The 20186-nt window shown below is 42.0% G+C and overlaps 1 protein-coding gene across 1 annotated transcript in view; it reads right to left on the bottom strand.

The window, feature by feature from the left end:
• The window catches only part of PPP6R2 (protein phosphatase 6 regulatory subunit 2), a gene marked incomplete in the record, with an annotated part of 934057 nt that overhangs the window by 270918 nt on the left and 642953 nt on the right, over positions 1-20186 (bottom strand). The window contains 1 exon segment of the mRNA XM_053716315.1: positions 12571-12644. Within this exon segment, the coding sequence (XP_053572290.1) occupies positions 12571-12644 (74 nt within the window).

A 20186-nucleotide genomic window follows, 5' to 3' on the forward strand; every position in this document is an offset into this window, starting at 1 on the left:
CTGTTTAAAGCAAAAAAAGATTTGCTTTAAACACCTTGAAATAAATTAATCAGGTAAATTGTGTTTTCTTTTATATAGGTGGCAAAAGTCCACAAGCTGTTACTATGGGATATAATAATACCCAAGATGCTGAAATCCACGAGTAACAGTAAGAGATAAAATAACCGCTTTTTTCGCTGAGAAATTAAATCCAAAACCCTCACACACACACATCATGCTTCACCACCTACTAAGGCGGAGGAGGTTTGAGTGAGGTGGGAGTTGTATTTTTAGGCATTCGAGGTTTGGGAAACGTTGCCCCCTCCTGGTAGGAATGTGTATCCCATCAGTAACAAGCTTGTGGACTTTCGCCACCTATATGAAAGAAAAATAAAAATAAAAAAATATAAAATATATATATATAGGCACAGTTCTCAAACAGACAACTGCCTGAAGGACCTTCCTACCAAAAGCTGCTTCTGATGAGGCAAAAACATCAAAATGGTCTTCTCTGCATACCTTTACTAAACTTTACCAAGTGGTTGCTTTGCAAATTTGATGAACTGAAGCCCCATTCTTGAAAGCCCAAGATGTGATCAAGTAGAATGAGCTGTAATTCTCTGAGGCGGAGACTGGCCCGCCTCCAAATAAGCTTTGTAAATCAAAAGTTTAACCAAGAGGCTAAAGAAATAACCAAGGCATTCTGGCCTTTCTTAGTACCAGAAAACAGAACAGAGACTAGAAGTCCATCTGAAAACCTTAGCATCAACATAATTTTTCAATGCTTTAACAACATCCAAAGAATGCAAAGCTTTTTCAGTAGCATTTTTAGGATTAGGACACAAGATGAGAAAGCATCAGATCTATTTCTGGAAGAATCCACATCTGTACAATCTGAAAAAATACATCTGGATGGAGAGACCACTCCCCCGGCTGTAAGGTCTGACGGATGAGATAATCCGCTTCCCAATTGTCTACACCTGGGATATGCACTGCAGAAATTAGACAAGAGCTGGATTCTGCCCAAGAACGTATTCAAGATACTTCTTTCATAGCTAAGAGACCCACCCTGATTGACATATGCCACAGTTGTGATATTGTCCGTCTGAAAACAAATGAATGGTTCTCTCTTTAACAGAGGCCAAACCTTAAGAGCCATGAAAATAGCACAGAGTTTTAAAATATTGATTGGTAACCTCGCCTTTGGAGGTTTACAAACCCATTGTGCTGTCAGAGATCTCCAGACAGCTCCCCAACCTGAAAGAATTGCATCTGTTGTGATCACAGTCCAGGTAGGACGAACAAAAGAGGCCCCCAATGTCCGAGGTAGGATCTTCTGAATCAGAGAGATCCTCATCAGAAGAGGATATATCAGTATGTTGTCGGTCATTAGAAATTTCATCAATTTTATGAGACGTTTCAAAAGACCTTTTACATTTATTAGAAGGCGGAACAGCAGACAAAGCCTTCTGTATCGCATCAGCAATATAATTTTTCATATTAACAGGGATATCATGTACATTAGATGTTGAAGGAACAGAAACTGTACTAGTACTGATGGAAGCATTTTCTGCGTGCAAAAGCTTATCATCACAACTGTTACATACTACAGCTGGAGATATAATCTCAGCTAATTTACAACAGATACACTTAGCTTTGGTAGAACTGATCAGGCAGCAGGGTTCCAACAGTTGCTTCTGAGACAGGATCAGATTGAGACATCTTGCAAAATGTAAAAGAAAAAACAACTTTAAAGAAAAATTTACAATTTCCTTATATGGCAGTTTCAGGAATGGGAAAAAATGCAAACAGTATAGCCCTCTGAGCATATAGAAGGCAAGAGGCATATAGGAAGTGGGGTGAAAAAAATAAACAAATTTTTTGGTGCCAAGTATGACGCACGACGCAAAAGGAAGTTGAATTTTTTTTTGGCACCAACAACATCCGGAAATGACGCTACTTGCGTCATCAGATGCAAACCTCGTGCAAGGAACCCTGGCGTCAACTAAGACGCCGGAAATGACGAACATGCGTCAAAGATGTACCTTCGCGCCAAGAATGACGCAATAAATAACAGCATTTTGCGCCCTCGCAAGCCTAATTTTGCCCACAAAATTAAAATAAAAATTAAATTTGAAAAAAAAAGGACTATACCCCAGGTAAGACAAATAACTTCCTAAACATGCTTCCCAAACTGAAACTGACAGTCTGCAAAAAGGAAATATACATAGACCTGACTCATGGCAAATATAAGTAAAATACATTCATATATTTAAAACTTTATATTAATACATAAAGCACCAAACCATAGCTGAGAGTGTCTTAAATAAGAAAAACACCCATCCACATATAGCAGATAGCCAAACCAGAACTGAAAAAGTATCAGCAGAGGTAATGGAATATAAGAGTATATTGTCGATCTGAAAAGGAAGGTAGGAGATGAATCCCTACGACAGATAACAGAGAACCTTTGAAAAGATTTCCCGCGAGGAAAACCATAACATCAATAGGCGATGCTCCCTTCACATCCCTCTGACAAACACTGTACTCTGAGAGGAACTGGGCTTCAAGATGCTTAGAAGCGCTCATCATAGAAATCAAGCACAAACTTCACCACTTGCATAGGAGGCAAAGTTTGTAAAACTGAATTGAGGGTGTGGTGAGGGGTGTATTTATAGGCATTTTGAGGTTTGGGAAACTTTGCCCCTCCTGGTACATCCCATACGTCACTAGCTCATGGATTCTTGCCAATTACATGAAAGAAACAAAATGTATGCTTACCTGATAAATTTATTTATTTCCGGGCATGGAGAGTCCACAAAACATTCTAATTACTAGTGGGATATTCACTCCTGGCCAGCAGGAGGAGGCAAAGAGCACCCCAGCAGAGCAGTTAAGTGTCAGTTCCCTTACCCATAATCCCCATCCATTCGGCCGAAAGGGAAATGGAAAAAGAAGATAACACAAGGATATAGAGGTGTCTGAGGACTAGACAAAAAAAACCTGCCGTCTTAATTTGAAGGGTGGGTCGTGGACTCTCCATGCCCAGAAATAAATTCATCAGGTAAGCATAAATTTAGTTTTCTTTCCTATGGCATGGAGAGTCCACAAAACATTCCAATTACTAGTGGGAACCAATACCCAAGCTAGAGGACACAGAATGAATAGGGAGAGAGGACAAGACAGGCTGACCTAAACTGAAGGCACCACTGCTTGAAGAACCTTTCTTCGAAAAAAAGCCTCAGCTGAGGCAAAAGTATCAAATTTCTAGAATTTGGAAAAAGTATGACGAGAGGACCAAGTGGCCGCCTTACAGATTTGCTACACAGAAGCTTCATTTTTGAAAGCCCATGAAGATGAAACAGCTCTAGTGGAAAGAGTCGTAATTCTCTCAGAGGGCTGCTGTCCAACTGTCTCATAAGCTAAACGGATAACACTTCTCAATTAGAAAGAAAGAGTGGTAGAAGTGGCCTTCTGACCACTACGCTTACCAGAGAAAACAATAAACAGGGCAGAAGTCTGCCGAAAATCTTTAATTACTTGAAGGTAAAATTTAAGAGCACGCCCAACATCCAAATTATGCAAGACACGTTTCCTTCTGGGAAGAAGGGTTAGGACAAAAAGGAAGGAACAACAATTTCCTGATTAATATTGCGATCCGACATTACCTTAGGGAGAAACCCCAGCTTAGTTTGAAGGACCGCCTTATCAGCATGAAAAATAAGGTAAGGTCTCCCCTGTAAGTCAAGTTCTGCAGAAAAGAATCTAATCTCTAATATGTACGTCCCTTCATTTGTAACCATTTATCCTTTTTTTTTTTTTTTTTACACTAGGGCTCAGAGACATACGAGTTAGTGCCGTGGTGTTCATATCTGTAAGAACTCAAGGGGATTGATGTCTTCAAATGCCTCATGAAACACATAGCTATCTCGAATGGCTAATATTTACTTTGCCCTCCCCCCAACTTCATATATTAGAAAGCTGATAACTGTATAAAAGGCGCAATAGCTCTCTTGGAAGTAGACCAGATGAAAACTTTGTTTTCAATATTCTTTCCGCTATTGAGATTTTAACCAGGCAATAATGCAAGGTACTTCTGTTTATATAGACATATTATCATGTTATGTACTGTGATACAACCCCCACACCTTCTTTAGGGGTTGCTCCTCCTCTATTGATATCCCCTAAAACTAGTTTCCATATTACCTTCACTATGCATAACTGTGTGGGCCGACTAATCATTTTTTTTTTTTTACTAAGCTGCCCCAAAAACAATATGCCAGGTTACTACACGAATCCCTCCTTATAATTAGATCTATAAATCTTAGCGAGTCCAAACGCAGTCTTTTTCCCTGATGGAGGGCTTAAGTTGAAAGAGGTCCCAGTCACCTTATTTGATCCCTGGCTAGCTGAATATAATGTAACTTTTTCTTTGAATATAGACAACGTTTGGTTCCCTACTTTATTTTTATGGGGGTAAGAAATCTCTTGCCTTAACCCACTAATGTATGCGCCCACTCCATATATAGCAGGTTACAGGGACTGATGTCACGTTTAGCTTAATATACGTACGTAGACTTAATATGTTTGAGTGGTGTTTCTTGGTTATCCTCTTGTACGGTTAGGTAGATAGCTCTACACTCCCATACCTCTACATATTTAGGATCCATGTGTTTATATTTGAGCTCAAAAGTAGCATGGGTAGATAGTACTCATCCAACCTTTCGCTTTATGTTTATCTTCTACCCAAGTAGGGAAGGGCTCACTATCCTTAGAGTTGGAATAGGGGTAAACTAGCCGAACTAGCTCAATAGCTCAAATGCACTGTCCGTATTTATCTCTACCCTATGATCCAATAAACTTTTCTTGGAGCAACTAGTTTTAAATTTCGGGTTGGGCTAATCAGCAACCACTAAATCTGAGCCTATCTTTATATGCTCTTTCATATAATCTTTTGACTGGCATATTTGGTTCTCAAGACTGATACTGTATTGCTTTCCTTACCATGCCGGTAAACTAACTTTTTTTTTCCACACTAATAAGGCTGAACAATAATTAACATACTGGCTATCATTATGGAAGAACATATACCAAGTAATTTAGTTCATAATGACTAATCTATAAGGACCTTCTCTTAGTGCGAGGATTATATATTGTGCTCTTGTTGTTGTTTGTTATTATATTTTTCATTTACAGTAATTTTGGACAGATGGGTGTACCTAACTGTTGAACCAGCTCATACATACTAATTGTATACTTATAACAAGTTCTCCACACCTGGACTCATTTTGATCCCTTCTTAACATTTTAGGGAACCTTTGCTTCAAGGGAACAGATACATGGAGACGTTAGTCTGACCCGAGTCCGGAAGGCTCGTCCCCTTGCTACCACACACACAGCCCCCTTTTTCCATGTCTCATACTTTTTTAACTTACATATAGTACATATATTAGGATTGACAGAGACTTCACTGTCTCACACTTAGCCCTCTCCCCCCCCCCCCATTCGTATTTTATACAAGGTACCACCTGGGTACGGCACGTATGTTGGGATGGCTTAGCACTTTGCAGTTTTATTCCAGCCCTTTCTTCCTTTTTTATCCATATATTATTCTCTTTAACAGGTTTTGTAGCATTCACTCTGTCTTATCTGGAAGATTGGTTTACTACTGTTGACACATGTTTTACTCCTGTTCGTTATTAACTAAAATATAGGGTAACATTTTAGACTCATAGCCTGAACAATATCTTATGCTTTATGTATCCCAGTAGATATGCTTTATTACACAGTCGGCACATTTTATTGAGGAAACTCTTATAGCTAAAGATATGTAATTCGGCACAGTACATTAATACACCTTGCAGCCTGTTCAAAACTCTCGTCTCTGATAATAGCCTCACCCCCCACATTTTATATCATTTTATACTACCCTAAACAATTTAGCTCACTAATTTAAATCCTATAGTCACATGATACTGCCATATTTTCTATAGCTATCTTAGAAGGCTCCGCCCCCATTCTTCCCTCTATACTGAGCGGCTTTTGCCCGCTGAACTTCTCCCCCCCCTACATACTTTGGCCCAACAGTGGGATTTCTAGTCAGGACTTGGTAATCATCAAGATTAGACAATTGTCGTAATGCTTCTCTAACATAGTTGCTTTTGTTCTGGATGACTATAGTACCTCCCTTGTCAGCAACACCACTATGTTGTTTAAAAAAGAACTACGTGACCTTTTGGATGATGGAGTAGAACAAGGTTTCATTAACACTGACACTTTTTCTTTTATAACAGATCACAGCACACATTGTACAGAAGAAATATTGTAAGAAAGCACTTTGGTGTACTTGTGGCTGATGACAGACTGACAGAAGTCGTAAAAATGGCCTTATATGTTCATATAGGCGAAGCAAAACAATTGGCAATCTCATCTCACCCTCTCAGATCAAATAACTACCCCCACCTAGTTCATGGTTGCAACATAAGGGAATGTTTAGATGCAGGCGCACGACATGTCCTAGTTACAGATCCTTTTTCATTCACTAAAACTAAGCAAGTGTTCAAGATTGATACCGGATTTGCAACTCCACATATGTGATCTATTAATTTGCAACTTATGTGACATACAGTACGTAGGTCTCACAACATCAATTCTAGAATTAGAGAGCATCTATTGACTATAGGTGCGAGTAAATCCACAACCCCTCTTGTTCAGCATTTTGCGATACACCACAACAAAAAAGTAGACTCATTGAGATGGTGTGCAATAGAACAAGTCTACATCCCCAAAAGAGGGGGTGATTGATAAAAGATGCTGAACAAGTGGAAATGTTTTGGATTTTTAAATTGAAACCAAGAATACCCTATGGGCTCAATTCCTATTACGATTTAATAAACTTTTGGGAATAGGTTCTGCTGGCTTTATTATATAATCAAAATATGTTTAATATTTTGTTCCCTATTCAACATGGTTTGGTGCTGTGTGTTTATGCAGTCGTTTTAAAATTCATGGTCCTTACTCTAAGTATGTACCACGTGTCTTTTAATTAGAAGATGAGTAAGGGAATATACGCTCCCCTGATGATTTGAGAACAGAATATAACAAGGATCTTAGGATGGATATTTTGTTGTAAAATGAATGTTGCTACAGTACTTGTGTTCTTTATTCAAGGAATGTACCTTAAATGTCAGTTAATCACAATATTAGTAAAAGAGTACATTGATAATTTTTCCTATGAACCAGGAACACAATGTACTGAGCGTTTAAAGATTGAAAACTTGTTGTAATTAAAGGTCTAATGTTGCCCTGATATATGGTGTGTTGCACGATGAGCATGGATACTGGCAAATAAATGTATCTAGGATTGTGTTACAATATATATTCCTGCTGCTGTTCTGGCATTTTAGCTGTCTATACCACTTAAGGGCTTAGAGGTTCGAAGGTGTAGGTTGTTTTGTTTAATGATGTTTTATCCAATTAGGTGAAATATCCCCTTTTATAACCTGTAACAAGTGTGATAGTGCACGTCTAGGACTACGGCACTAAGCCGTGCTTTTTACACTATCTTCTTCCTCCTTGGTGAATGTATCTCCTATTTTTACTATGGATTACTAAATAAAAAAAGAAGTTTTATTCATTGAACTTTGGTGCTTGAGCGTTTCCTTGGATCAACTATTACTTTCAGCATAGCTCACAGCACATGCACCCTCTGCCGCTACCTGCTGCTGTAAGTCCCGTGGCGATTTGGAAATCACACAGGCTGTGATGTCACTAAATGGCGACCGGAGGAGCAGATGGAGAGCCTGACAAAGCCACACCCGACAGATGAAAGGGAGACAAGGTTTCCGGGAGTAAAGTGTACACATTCCTCATAGAAGTGCAGTGTGTGTTGTCTCCTTACGAAGAGATCCAGACTTGATGCTCGCCTGTTCCACAGCACTCCTTTCTGCTCCAGAGGTCTGGTAACTGAGGGACATACATGTTGATATTTGTTATGGTCACAACACTATTTTTTCTGCATTGACAGTAATTTAATACTAACAGAATGCATCGGTTCAAACGGAGCCTGCTGCAAAACTCTAAGAACAAGGTTAAGACTTCAAGGAGGAGTAACAGATTTAAACACAGGCCTGATTCTGACCAAGGCCTAAACAAAAGACTGAACATCTGGCAGAAGAACAGACAGAGCAGAAATCTGAGTGACAAACCCATCTCCAGGCCCATCTGAAAAAAAGCCAAAATTCGAGGAACCCTTAATTTGTTCTAAGAAAAATCCTTTTGAATCACACCAATGAAGGTATTTACACTATACCCTATGGTAAATTCTCAGAGTAACCGGTTTACGAGCCTGAAGCATAGTATATAACTTTTTCAGAGAAGCCACGTCTAGCCAAACTTAGACGTTCAATCTCCAAGCAGTCAGCTTCATAGAAACCAGATTTAGATGAAGAAAGGGACCCTGAAGTAGAAGGTCCTTCCTGAAAAGGTAACCTCCACGGCGGAAGAGATGACATCGTCACCAGACCTACAAACCCGATCCTGAGAGGCCATGTAGGAGCTATTAGAATCACAGAAGCTCTCTCCTGTTTGATGCGAGCAATTACTCGTGGAAGCAACGCAAACGGAGGAAACTGGTATGCTAGATTGAAGCTCCAAGGAACCGCTAGAGCATCTACCTGAACGGCTTGAGGATCTCTTGACCTTGAACCGTACTTTGGAAGCTTGGCGTTTTGACGAGACACCATCAGATTAAACTCCGGAACCCCCCACCTGAGAGTTATTGTGAAAACCTCTGTGTGGAGAGCCCACTCTCCGGGATGAAGTTTGCCTGCTTAGAAAATCCGCCTCCCAGTTGTCCACCCCTGGTATGTGGATTGCAGAGAGATGGCAATTGTGAGACTTCGCCCACTGTAGAATGCGAGACACCTACTTCATTGCCAAGGAACTCTGAGTTCCTCCCTGGTGATTGATGTAGGCCACCAAGTTGATGTTGTCCGACTGAAATCTGATAAATCGGACCAAAGTTAGTTGAGGCCAAGCTATTAAAGCATAGAAAATTGCTGTCAACTCCAAGATGTTAATTGGAAGAGACGACTCCTCTTGAGTCCATGGACCCTGTGTCATTAAGAAACCCCAAACTGCTCCCCAGCCTAACAGGCTGGCGTCCATGGTCACAATCACCCAGGAAGGCCTCAGGAAGCATGTGCCCGAGACAGATGGTCCTGTGAAACCCACCATGAGAGTGAAACTTGTTGGGGAATCCAAAATGATCTTCTGCGAGAGATCTAAGTTCCTCTGACTGAGCATGCATAGCTGCAGAGGTCTCAGATGGAACGGAGCAAAAGGAATGATGTCCATGGAGGCAACCATCAGTCCAATCACCTCCATGCATTGAGCCACAGATGGATGAATAGCAAACTGGAGACAGAGGCAAGAAACATGAAGCTTGGATTTTCTGACGTCCGTCAGAAAGATCTTCATGGACAGGGAATCTATGATTGTTCCCAAGAAACAAACCCTTGTATCTGGAACAAGGCAACTCTTTCCCAGATTCACTTTCCACCCGTGGGAACATAGAATAGACAACATCTTGGTATGAGATCTTGCTAGATGAAAAGATGGCGCTTGAACTAGAATGTCGTCTAGATAAGGCACCACAGCAATACCCTGGGACCTCTGCCAGAAGAGCCCCCAGAACCTTTGTAAAAATTCTGGGAGCTGTAGCAAGGCCAAAAGGAAGGGCAACAAACTGGAAATGTTTGTCCAGGAAGGCAGGCAAACCTTAGATACTGATAATGATCCCTGTGAATAGGAGCATGAAGATACGTGTCCTTCAGATCTATGGTTGTCATGAACTGACCCTTTTGGACCAAACGAAGAATAGCACGGATGGTCTCCATCTTGAAGGACGGAGGAATTGATTGAGACACTTAAGTCCAGAATGGGACGAAAAGTGCCCTCCTTCTTGGGAACTACAAATAGATTTGAATAGAATCCTAGACCCTGTTCCTCTAGAGCAGTGTTTCCCAACAGCAGTCCTCGAGTACCCCCAACAGTACTGGTTTTCATTATAGCTGAACTAGAGCACAGGTGAAATAATCAGCTGATGCATGAGAGCCGGTTGGTTACTGATCAGCTGATTACTTCACCTGTGCACTGGTTCAGCTACAATGAAAACCAGGCCTGTTGGGGATACGTGAGGACCGTGGTTGGGAAACGGTGCTCTAGAGGAACTGGAACAATCACTCCCAGGGATGATAGGACCTTTACTCCGTTTAAGAAGGCATCTCTCTCTATCAGATTCACAAATAACCTTGACAGGTGGAACCTGCCCCATGGAGTATAATATTTGAATCCTATTCTGTAACCGTGGGATACTATATCTATGGTCCAAGGATCTGGAACATTGCGTATCCAAGCCTGTTGAAAAAAGAAAGCCTGCCCCCCACTTGATCCACTACAGGTTCAGGGGCAGCGCCTTCATGTTAATTTAGAATCAACTGAATGCTTTTTAGCTTGCTTCCCCCTATACAAGGCTGATTAGACCTCCAAGAAGACTTGGATTGATCCGACTTGGAAGAGGAAGCCTTCTGTCCCTTAAAATTATTTTTAATTAAGGAACAAAAATTAGAATTCTGGCGACCCTTAGGTCTATTCTTTTTATCCTGAGGTAGGAAAGAACCCTTTCCACCTGTAATGTCAGAAATAATTTCTGCAAGACCTGGTCCAAACAAGGTTTTATCCTTATAAGGCAGAGATAAAAGCTTGGACTTGGATGTAACATCTGCAGACCAAGATTTTAACCAGAGAGCTCTGTGAGCTAAAACAGTAAAACCAGAAATCTTAGCACCCAACCTAAGCACTTGCATGTTGGCATCACAAATAAAGGTATTGGCTAGTGTGAGTCTTGATCCCATCTTGGATCTCCTCTATAGTAGTCTCTTCTAGGATAAGATTAGATAAATCGCACCAATAAGATGCAGCCCCTGTAACTGTAGCAATAGTAGCAACAGGTTGCCACTAATCCCTGATGAATGTACATCTTCTTCAAAAGAGTCTCAAGCTTCTTATCCATGGGATCCTTGAAAGAACAATTATCTTTAATAGGAATAGTAGTTTTCTTGGCAAGAGAAGAGATAGTTCCCTCTACCTTGGGCACCGTGCGCCACAAGTCACGGATAGAGTCAGCAACAGGAAACAGCTTTTTAAAAACAGGGGACAGGGAAAAGGGAATCCCTGGTTTATCCCATTCATGAGTTATAATATTTGCCATACTGTCTGGAACTGGAAATACATCCACAGATGACGGAACATTATATACCCTATTAAGCTTACTAGACCTCTTTGGATTCTCTGCAACAGATTCAGATTCTTCCAAAGTAGCAAGAACCTCCTTCAAAAGAACTCAAAGGTCTTCTAACTTAAACCTGAAAATCTCCTCTGTATCTGTAGAATTTGTCACTACAGTATCAGAATCTGACAATTACCCCTCAGAAGCCACTGAAGATCATCACTTTCTAACGGCTTAAAAGCCACCACTACTTTCACTGAATGGATTGACGTGGACACAGCTAAACTCCAATCCTTGCTTGCAGGGAAAAGTACCCATAAAAAGGAATAAATATCTTCAGACACCAACTTCACATCCTCCATTGACAGAGGCAAAGAGAATGACTGGGGTTATGGGTAAGGGAAGTGACACTTAACAGCTTTGCTGGGGTGCTCTTTGCCTTCCCCTGCTGGCCAGGAGAGAATATCCAACTAGTAATTGGAATGACATTGTGGACTCTCCATGTCTTACGAAAGAAAAGGCACGCTAAACAAACACATAAATATGGGCCAGGTGGAACACTTGCATGCGCATGTGTGGAAAAAAATTGTGCGATAACCTGTTATATATATGAGGCGGTTTAAACGAGTGTTTGTGAGAAATTTTGGGAGCAAAAAATAAGCAAGGGGAATAATAAGAATCTGTCCCTGTACCATAAATTCACAGACATACATAGTTAAACTCTTAAACAACAGTTAAAAATGCCCAACCCATATCTGTGATTGTCTATATAAAATCACAAAATATACTTACCCATAAACACTCATACCAGTACTGAAACATTTCAGCAGACGTAATGGAATAGGAGTATAACGAATTTTGCCCATGGAAAGATTTCCCATGAGGCGCAAACATGTCATGAGGCAGAACTCCCTTCCTTTCCCTCTGACAAGCACTGTACTCTGAGGGGAACTGGGCTTCAATATTCTCTGAAGCACCTTTCACTTAAGAAATCAAGCACATCATCATGCTTCAACCACCTCCAATGGAGGTAAAGTTTGAAACTGAGGTATGTGTTAGATGGGTGTGTTTTAATAGTCTTGCAATTTTGGAAACTGTGCCTTCTCCTGGTAGAAATGTATATCCCATACGTAACAGCTTGTGGACTATCGCCACCTATATGAAAGATGTCACATTTATCTAGTAAGTTAATTTATTGCCAGACTGCAGGGAAATAAACTACATGGTGTTTTATGACTAACAGGCACGCAAGCACTATCATTTACTGTTGCTGCATTCAGCTGACGCTGGTTCTCACTCACTGGGTTTTGAAGGTCCGTCAGAGCCGCTGCTCTCTGTATCCACAGGAGAACTGCACCGTGGGCCAGACTCCGAGCTGGGGAAACAGATGTAAGGTGACCATAAGGGATCAGTAATACACAAAGGAAGTGTATATGGCACTTATTAATATGCCATCTCTGCTCAAGATGAAGAATATACAAAGGAAATGGTGACAACCCATTCCATATCTATAGGCATGTTTACATTAGCCACTATCACCATTTAAAGGAATGAGCCTAACTACCATTAAAGGAATCATCTTTTTAAACAATAAAAAATAAATATTAAACGGTCCCTTTATTACCCAGTCCCCAGTTTTACATAACCAACACAGTTATATTATACTTTTTACCTCTGTGATTACCTTGTACCTAAGCCTCAGCAGACTGAACCCCCTTATTTCAGTTCTTTTGACAGACTTGCATTTAAGCCAATTAGTGCTGACTCCTAGATAAATCCACGGGCGTGAGTACATTGTTATCTATATGGCACACATGAACTAACACCCTATAGCTGTGAAAATCAGTCAAATGCATTCAGATAAGAGGCAGTCTTCAAAGACTTAGAAAACAAATTATGCTTACCTGATAATTTCACTTCCATCGTTACAAGGAGAGTCCACTGCTTCAATCATTACTTGTGGGAATACAGAACCTGGCCACCAGGAGGAGGCAAAGACACCCCAGCAAAAGGCTTAAATACCTCCTCCACTCCCCTCATCCCCCAGTCATTCTGCCGAGGGAACAAGAAACAGTAGAAGAAATATCGAGTTATAAATGGTGCCAGAAGAAAAAAAAAGAAAATTAGGTCCACCCAACGAAGAACCGGGCGGGAGCCGTGGACTCTCCTCGTAACAATGGAAATAAAATTAACAGGTAAGCATAATTTATGTTTTCCATCTAATACGAGGAGAGTCCACGGCTTCATTTATTACTTGTGGGAAATACCCAAGCTCTTGAGGACACTTAATGGAAAAAACGGGAGGGTAAAAAGGAGGCGGACCCTATTCTGAGGGCACCACAGCCTGCAAAACCTCTCTCCCAAAAGCTGCTTCAGCCGAAGCAAAAACATCAAATTTGTAAAACTTTGAAAAAGTATGTAAGAAGGACCAGGTAGTTGCCTTACAAATCTGCTCCATAGAGGCCTCATTCGTAAAGGCTTAAGAAGAAGCCACAGCTCTAGTTGAATGAGCCATAATCCTCTGAGGAGGCTTATGTCCAGCTGTCTCATATGCCAAGCGAATCATGCTTCTTAGCCAAAAGGAGAGAGAGGTGGAAGAAGTCTTCTGCCCCTTGCGCTTCCCCAAATAGACAACAAACAAAGCTGGTTTGTCTGAAATCCTTTGTAGCCTAAAGATAGAATTTCAAAGCTCGAACCACATCCAAGTTACGAAGTAACCGTTCCGTCGAAGAAGAGGGTTTAGGACAAGGAAGGAACCACAATCTCCCGATTAATGTTGCGATCAGACACAACCTTAGGCAGATATCCCAGTCCAGTTGCGAAGGACAGCCTTATCTGCATGGAAAACTAGGTAAGGAGGCTCACATTGCAAGACCGCTAATTCATACACTCTGCGTGCCGAAGCAATGGCCAGCAGAAAAAGAAGCCTTAATGTCCGGAGAATGCATAGGCTCGAACGGAGCCCCCTGCAAAACCTTCAGAACCAGATTCAAACTCCAAGGAGGAGCAGAATGTCTAAACACAGGCTTGATCCTGGACAGAGCCTGAACAAAAGACTGTATATTAAGTAGCTCAGCGAGCTTCTTGTGTAACACAGAGCCGAAATCTGTCCCCTTAAGGAAACTTCTTCTGCAAACCATCCTGGAGGAAGGAGACCTACTTACTCTGGCGTGAAACTCGTGGATATTCCTGGCATAAGGACCCGTTGTCCAGAGAGATCAGTTGGGATAGGTCCAAATGATTCCACTGCCTCAGCATGCACAGCTGAAGAGGCCGGAGATGGAATCTGGCAAATGGAATGACATCTATAGTGGATACCATGAGCCCAATAACCTCCATGCACCGGGCCACTGATGGCCTTGAGGAGGATTGAAGGGCAAGACAGCTGGAGACAATCTTGCAACGTCTCTGGTCTGTTAGAAATATTTTCATGGCTATGGAGTCTATTATCGTGCGCCCAGGAACTCCACTCTGGTACTGGGAACAAGAGAACTCTTTTCTGAGTTTCTTCCATCCATGAGATCGCAGAAGAAGAGAAGCTTTCGAGTGGTCATCTACCACCTTGCGCATCCCCAAATAGACAACAAACAAAGCTGAAGTTTGTCTGAAAACCTTCGTAGCCTGAAGATAGAATTTCAAAGCTCGAACCACATCCAAGTTACGAAGTAACCGTTCCGTCAAAGAAGAGGGTCTAGGACAAGGAAGGAACCACAATCTCCTGATTAATGTTGCGATCAGACACAACCTTAGGGAGATATCCCAGTCCAGTTGTGAAGGACAGCCTTATCTGCATGGAAAACCAGGTAAGGAGGCTCACATTGCAAGCCCGCTAATTCATACACTCTGCGTGCCGAAGCAATGGCCAGTAGAAAAAGAAGTATTAATGTCAGGAGAATGCATAGGCTCGAACGGAGCCCCCTGCAAAACCTTCAGAAACAGATTTAAACTCCAAGGAGGAGAAGAATGTCTAAACACAGGCTTGATCCTGGACAGAGCCTGAACAAAAGACTGTATATCAGGTAGCTCAGCGAGCTTCTTGTGTAACACAGAACTGAAATCTGTCCCCTTAAGGAACTGGCGGCAAGTCCCTTCTGCAAACCATCCTGGAGGAAGGAGAGTATTCTGGATACCCTGACCTTATGCCAGGAATATCCACGAGTTTCACACCAGAGTAAGTAGGTCCTCCATACCTTATAATAGATGCGACGGGTAACCGGCTTTCTGGCTTGAATGAGAGTATCAATCACCCTCTCAGAAAATCCTCTTATGGCTAAGACTAAGCATTCAATCTCCACGCAGGCAGCCTCAGAGAACCTAGATTCTGATGCACAAAGGGACCCTGTACCAGTAGATCCCTGTGACAGGGCAACCTCCATGAAAGGGACGATAACATCCTGGCACCCCAAACCGCTCCCCAACTTGAGAGACTCGCGTCTCCCAAGATGGTCTGAGGAAGGATGTCCTCTGGGACAGCTGATCTGGACGGAGCCAACAAGAGAGAGATTCCCTCGAACCGTTGTCCAGAGAGATCAGTTGGGATAGGTCCAAATGATTCCACTGCCTCAGCATGCACAGCTGAAGAGGCCGGAGATGGAATCTGGCAAATGGAATGACATCTATAGTGGATACCATGAGCCCAATAACCTCCATGCACCGGGCCACTGATGGCCTTGAGGAGGATTGAAGGGCAAGACAGCTGGAGACAATCTTGCAACGTATTTGGTCTGTTAGCGCCCAGGAACTGCACTCTGGTACTGGGAACCAGAGAACTCTTTTCTGAGTTTCTTCCATCCATGAGATCGCAGAAGAAGAAAAGCTTTCGAGTGGTCATCTACCAGCCGGTAGGATGGAGCCTGAACCAGGATGTTGTCCAGATAAGGAGCTACTGCTATCCCTCTGGATCTCGCCACCACGAGCAGAGCTCCCAGAGCCTTTGTGAAGATTCTTGGAGCAGTAGCCAGCCCGAAGGGAAGAGCTACAAACGAAGTGCTGATCCAGAAAGGCAAACCTTAAGAACCTGAAGTGATCATTGTGTATTGGCACATGAAGGTAAGCGTCCTTCAAGTCTATCGTAGTCATAAACTGACCCTCTTGAACTAGGGGCAGTATAGACCTTATCGTCTCCATTTTGAACGATAGAACCAACAGAAACTTGTTTAAGCACTTTAACGGGCGGAACGTGCCCTCCTTCTTAGGTACCACAAAAAGGTTTGAATAGTACCCTAGACCCCATTCTGCTAGAGGTACCAGTACAATTACTCCTAGAGTGGAGAGATCCCTCACGCACTCTAGAAAGGCATCTTGTTTTTCTGGGTTTGACAAGCGGAATCTGCCCCTGGGATGATGAGTTTTGAAACCTAACCTGTAACCCTGGGCAACCACTTCCAGAACCCAAGAATCATGTATGTCTCTCATCCAAGCCTCCGTGAAAAGAGATAGTCTGCCCCCTACGAGATCCAGAGACGGATCGGGGCTCACCCCTTCATGTCGATTTTGTCTCGGTGGGCTTCTTGCTCTGCTTGGCTTTATTCCAAGACTGAGATGGTTTCCAAAATCCCTTGGACTGCTCGGGGTTTGCGGCAGGCTGCTGTCGTTGGGACTTGTCCGAATGAAAAAGGACTTAAATTAGGACCCTTAGGTTTATTCTTCTTATACTGCGGTAGAAAGGCACCCTTGCCCCCCGTGACCGTGGATATGATAGAGTCCAGGCCTGGACCGAAAATAATCTTTCCCTTAATAGGAAGAAAAAGCAATCTAGATTTAGACGTCATGTCAGCAGACCATGACTTCAACCACAGAGCCCTCCAGGCCAGAACAGAAAAGCCTGATGTCTTGGCATTCAAGCGAATAATATGCATATTAGCATCACAAATAAACGAATAAGTTACCCTCTGGGCCTTAATTCTTTCATGTATCTCATCGAGGGGGGTCCCCACCTTGATCATTTCTGACAGTCACACCAATAAGTAGCGGCTCCCGCCACCGCAGGTTCAAATTCGAACCTGTGTGCTGTACATCTTTCTCAAAAGGGTCTCTAATTTCTTATCCATGGGTTCCTTAAACAACTATCCTCGAGCGGGATAGAGGTGCGCTTAGAAAGCGTGGAGATAGCGCCATCCACCTTAGGGACAGATCCCCGCAGTAATCAAAATGAAGGAAGAACCTGACTGTTCACACATTGCCAGAGCCACATCTCACACATATCGCAGCAAAAAACACAATAAAGCAATCATGTATTCATCCCCCCCGTTCAATAATCAACTTCCGGAGATATTACCCCTTGATTCAATACAGATAAAAGGAGCCACACTGTGACCCTGTCTTCTTGCGTTATCATTAGATATAAAAAAATGAAACAATCTTACCAGAATCAAAGCCGTGGAACAGGAGCACGGCCTCTCAAGTTTAACAGTGTATAACATCTATCCTGACATGGACTTGAGTGAAAGAAAGCAGACAGTGAAACTTGTCAACACCGATTGCTTAAGGAGCCGTTAATACGAGTCTGGATGATTTAGAAGAAAGACTCTCCTTGTATCGCCAGACCCTAACATTCGTCAATGCTCTCACTGAGAGGCTGACAAGACTACTTAAAGCTCCAGTCCCATTCCGAAGCGTACTACCCTCCATAAGAGACCACTCCGAAATCTTCTGACACTTCTCTGCCATCCTCCTGTGACGAAAGGCAAAGAATGACTGGGGATGAGGGGAGTGGGGGAGGTATTTAAGCATTTGGCTGGGGTGTCTTTGCCTCCTCCTGGTGGCCAGGTTCTGTATTCCCACAAGTAATGAATGAAGCTGTATTAGATGAAAATTAGGTTTAGTTTTCAACTAAGTATACCAAGAGCACAAATCAAATTTGATAATAAAAGTGAACTGGAATGTTGTTTAAAATTACATGTCCTATCTGAATCATGAAAGATTAACTCTGACTGGACTGTCCCGTTAAAGTAATAATCTCTTCAAATCTCCTATGGTTAACATTATTAGTATTTACAGGAAGCAGTAAAATAGTTATTAAAATAGTGTGGCATATTTGCTTACAAAATAATTCAATAAATAAAAAGGTCAATGTACAATTTGACCAATTTTAAACCGCAAAATAAAAAACTCTTATATACAAGCAATAAGGAAATAAACTATAGAGCAGAGGATATGGTAAGTAGGTGCTGGGTGTATAGGAAGAGGTATTAGCAGCAGGTAAGGTCAGTAGGTGCTGGGTGTATAGGAAGAGTTATTAGCAGCAGGTAAGGTCAGTAGGTTCTGGGTGTATAGGAAGAGGTATTAGCAGCAGGTAAGGTCAGTAGGTTCTGGGTGTATAGGAAGAGGTATTAGCAGCAGGTAAGGTCAGTAGGTTCTGGGTGTATAGGAAGAGATATTAGCAGCAGGTAAGGTCAATAGGGTTCAAAAAGAAACAAGTAAGAGATTCTTGCAAAATAGTGTACTAATTAGCACACACAACACTGCTGGAAATGGTGCTTGGTAGAACAAAAAAAATAATGATTCGGGCCCCAAAAGAAGGGGGTGGTGTTAAAACATAACTTAATAGTCCAATAAAAAGAAAATGTATGCTTACCTGATAAATTTATTTCTTTTTTTGACACGATGAGTCCACGGATCATCTTAATTACTATTGGGATATTCACCTTCTGGTCAGCAAAGAGCACCACAGCCAAAGCTGTTAAATATCACCTCCCCTCACTCCCACCCCAGTCATTCGACCAAAGTATAGGAGAGAAAGGAAGTAACAAGGTGCAGAGATTTCTGAAGTTTATAATAACCAACAACCTGTCTTTAGAACAGGGCGGGCCGTGGACTCATCGTGTAAAAAAAGAAATAAATTTATCAGGTAAGCATACATTTTCTTTTCATTTTAGTGACACGATGAGTCCACAGATCATCTTAATTACTATTGGGATACAATACCCAAGCTAGAGTACACAGATGATACGGGAGGGACAAGACAGGGAACCTAAACGGAAGGCACCACTGCTTGAAGAACCTTTCTCCCAAAATTGGCCTCAGCCGAGGCAAAAGTGTCAAAATTTGTATAATTTAGAAAAAGTGTGAAGAGAAGACCAAGTTGCAGCCTTGCAAATCTGTTCCACCGAAGCTTCATTCTTGAATGCCCATGAGGAAGCAACAGCCCATGAGGTAGGATTAGGACACAAGGAAGGAACAACAATCTCCTGATTAATGTTCCGATCAGAAACTACTTTAGGAAGAAATCCTAATTTAGTACGTAAAACTACCTTATCCGAATGAAAAATAAGGTATGGGAACTCATACTGCAATGACGAGAGCTCTGACACTCTGGGAGCAGAAAAAATGGCAACAAGAAATAAAACCTTCCAAGATAACAATTTAATATCTAAGGAATGCATAGGCTCAAACGGAGCCCCTTGAAGAACCTTAAGAACTAAATTAAGACTCCATGGAGGAGTAACTGGTTTAAACACAGGCCTGATCCTGACCAAGGCCTGACAAAATGATTGTACATCTGGAACATCTGCCAGACGTTTGTGTAACAAAATAGATAAGGCCGAGATTTGACCCTTTAGGGAACTTGTTGATAATCCTTTCTCCAAACCCTCTTGGAGAAAAGACAAAATTCTAGGAATCCAAACTCTACTCAATGAGTAGCCCTTGGATTCACACCAATAGAGATATTTACACCATATCTTATGGTAAATCTTTCTAGTTACAAGCTTACGAGCCTGAATCATGGTCTCTATGACCGAGTCAGAAAAGCCCCGCTTGGATAAAATTAAGCGTTCAATCTCCAAGCAGTCAGCTTCAGAGAAACTAGATTTGGGTGAAAGAAGGGCCCTTGAATTAGAAGGTCCTTCCTCAACGGAAGTCTCCAAGGTGGCAGAGATGACATGTCCACCAGATCTGCATACCAAATCCTGCAAGG

The sequence above is a fragment of the Bombina bombina genome, chromosome 6 (genome assembly GCF_027579735.1).
Source record: "Bombina bombina isolate aBomBom1 chromosome 6, aBomBom1.pri, whole genome shotgun sequence".
NCBI lineage: Eukaryota > Metazoa > Chordata > Amphibia > Anura > Bombinatoridae > Bombina > Bombina bombina.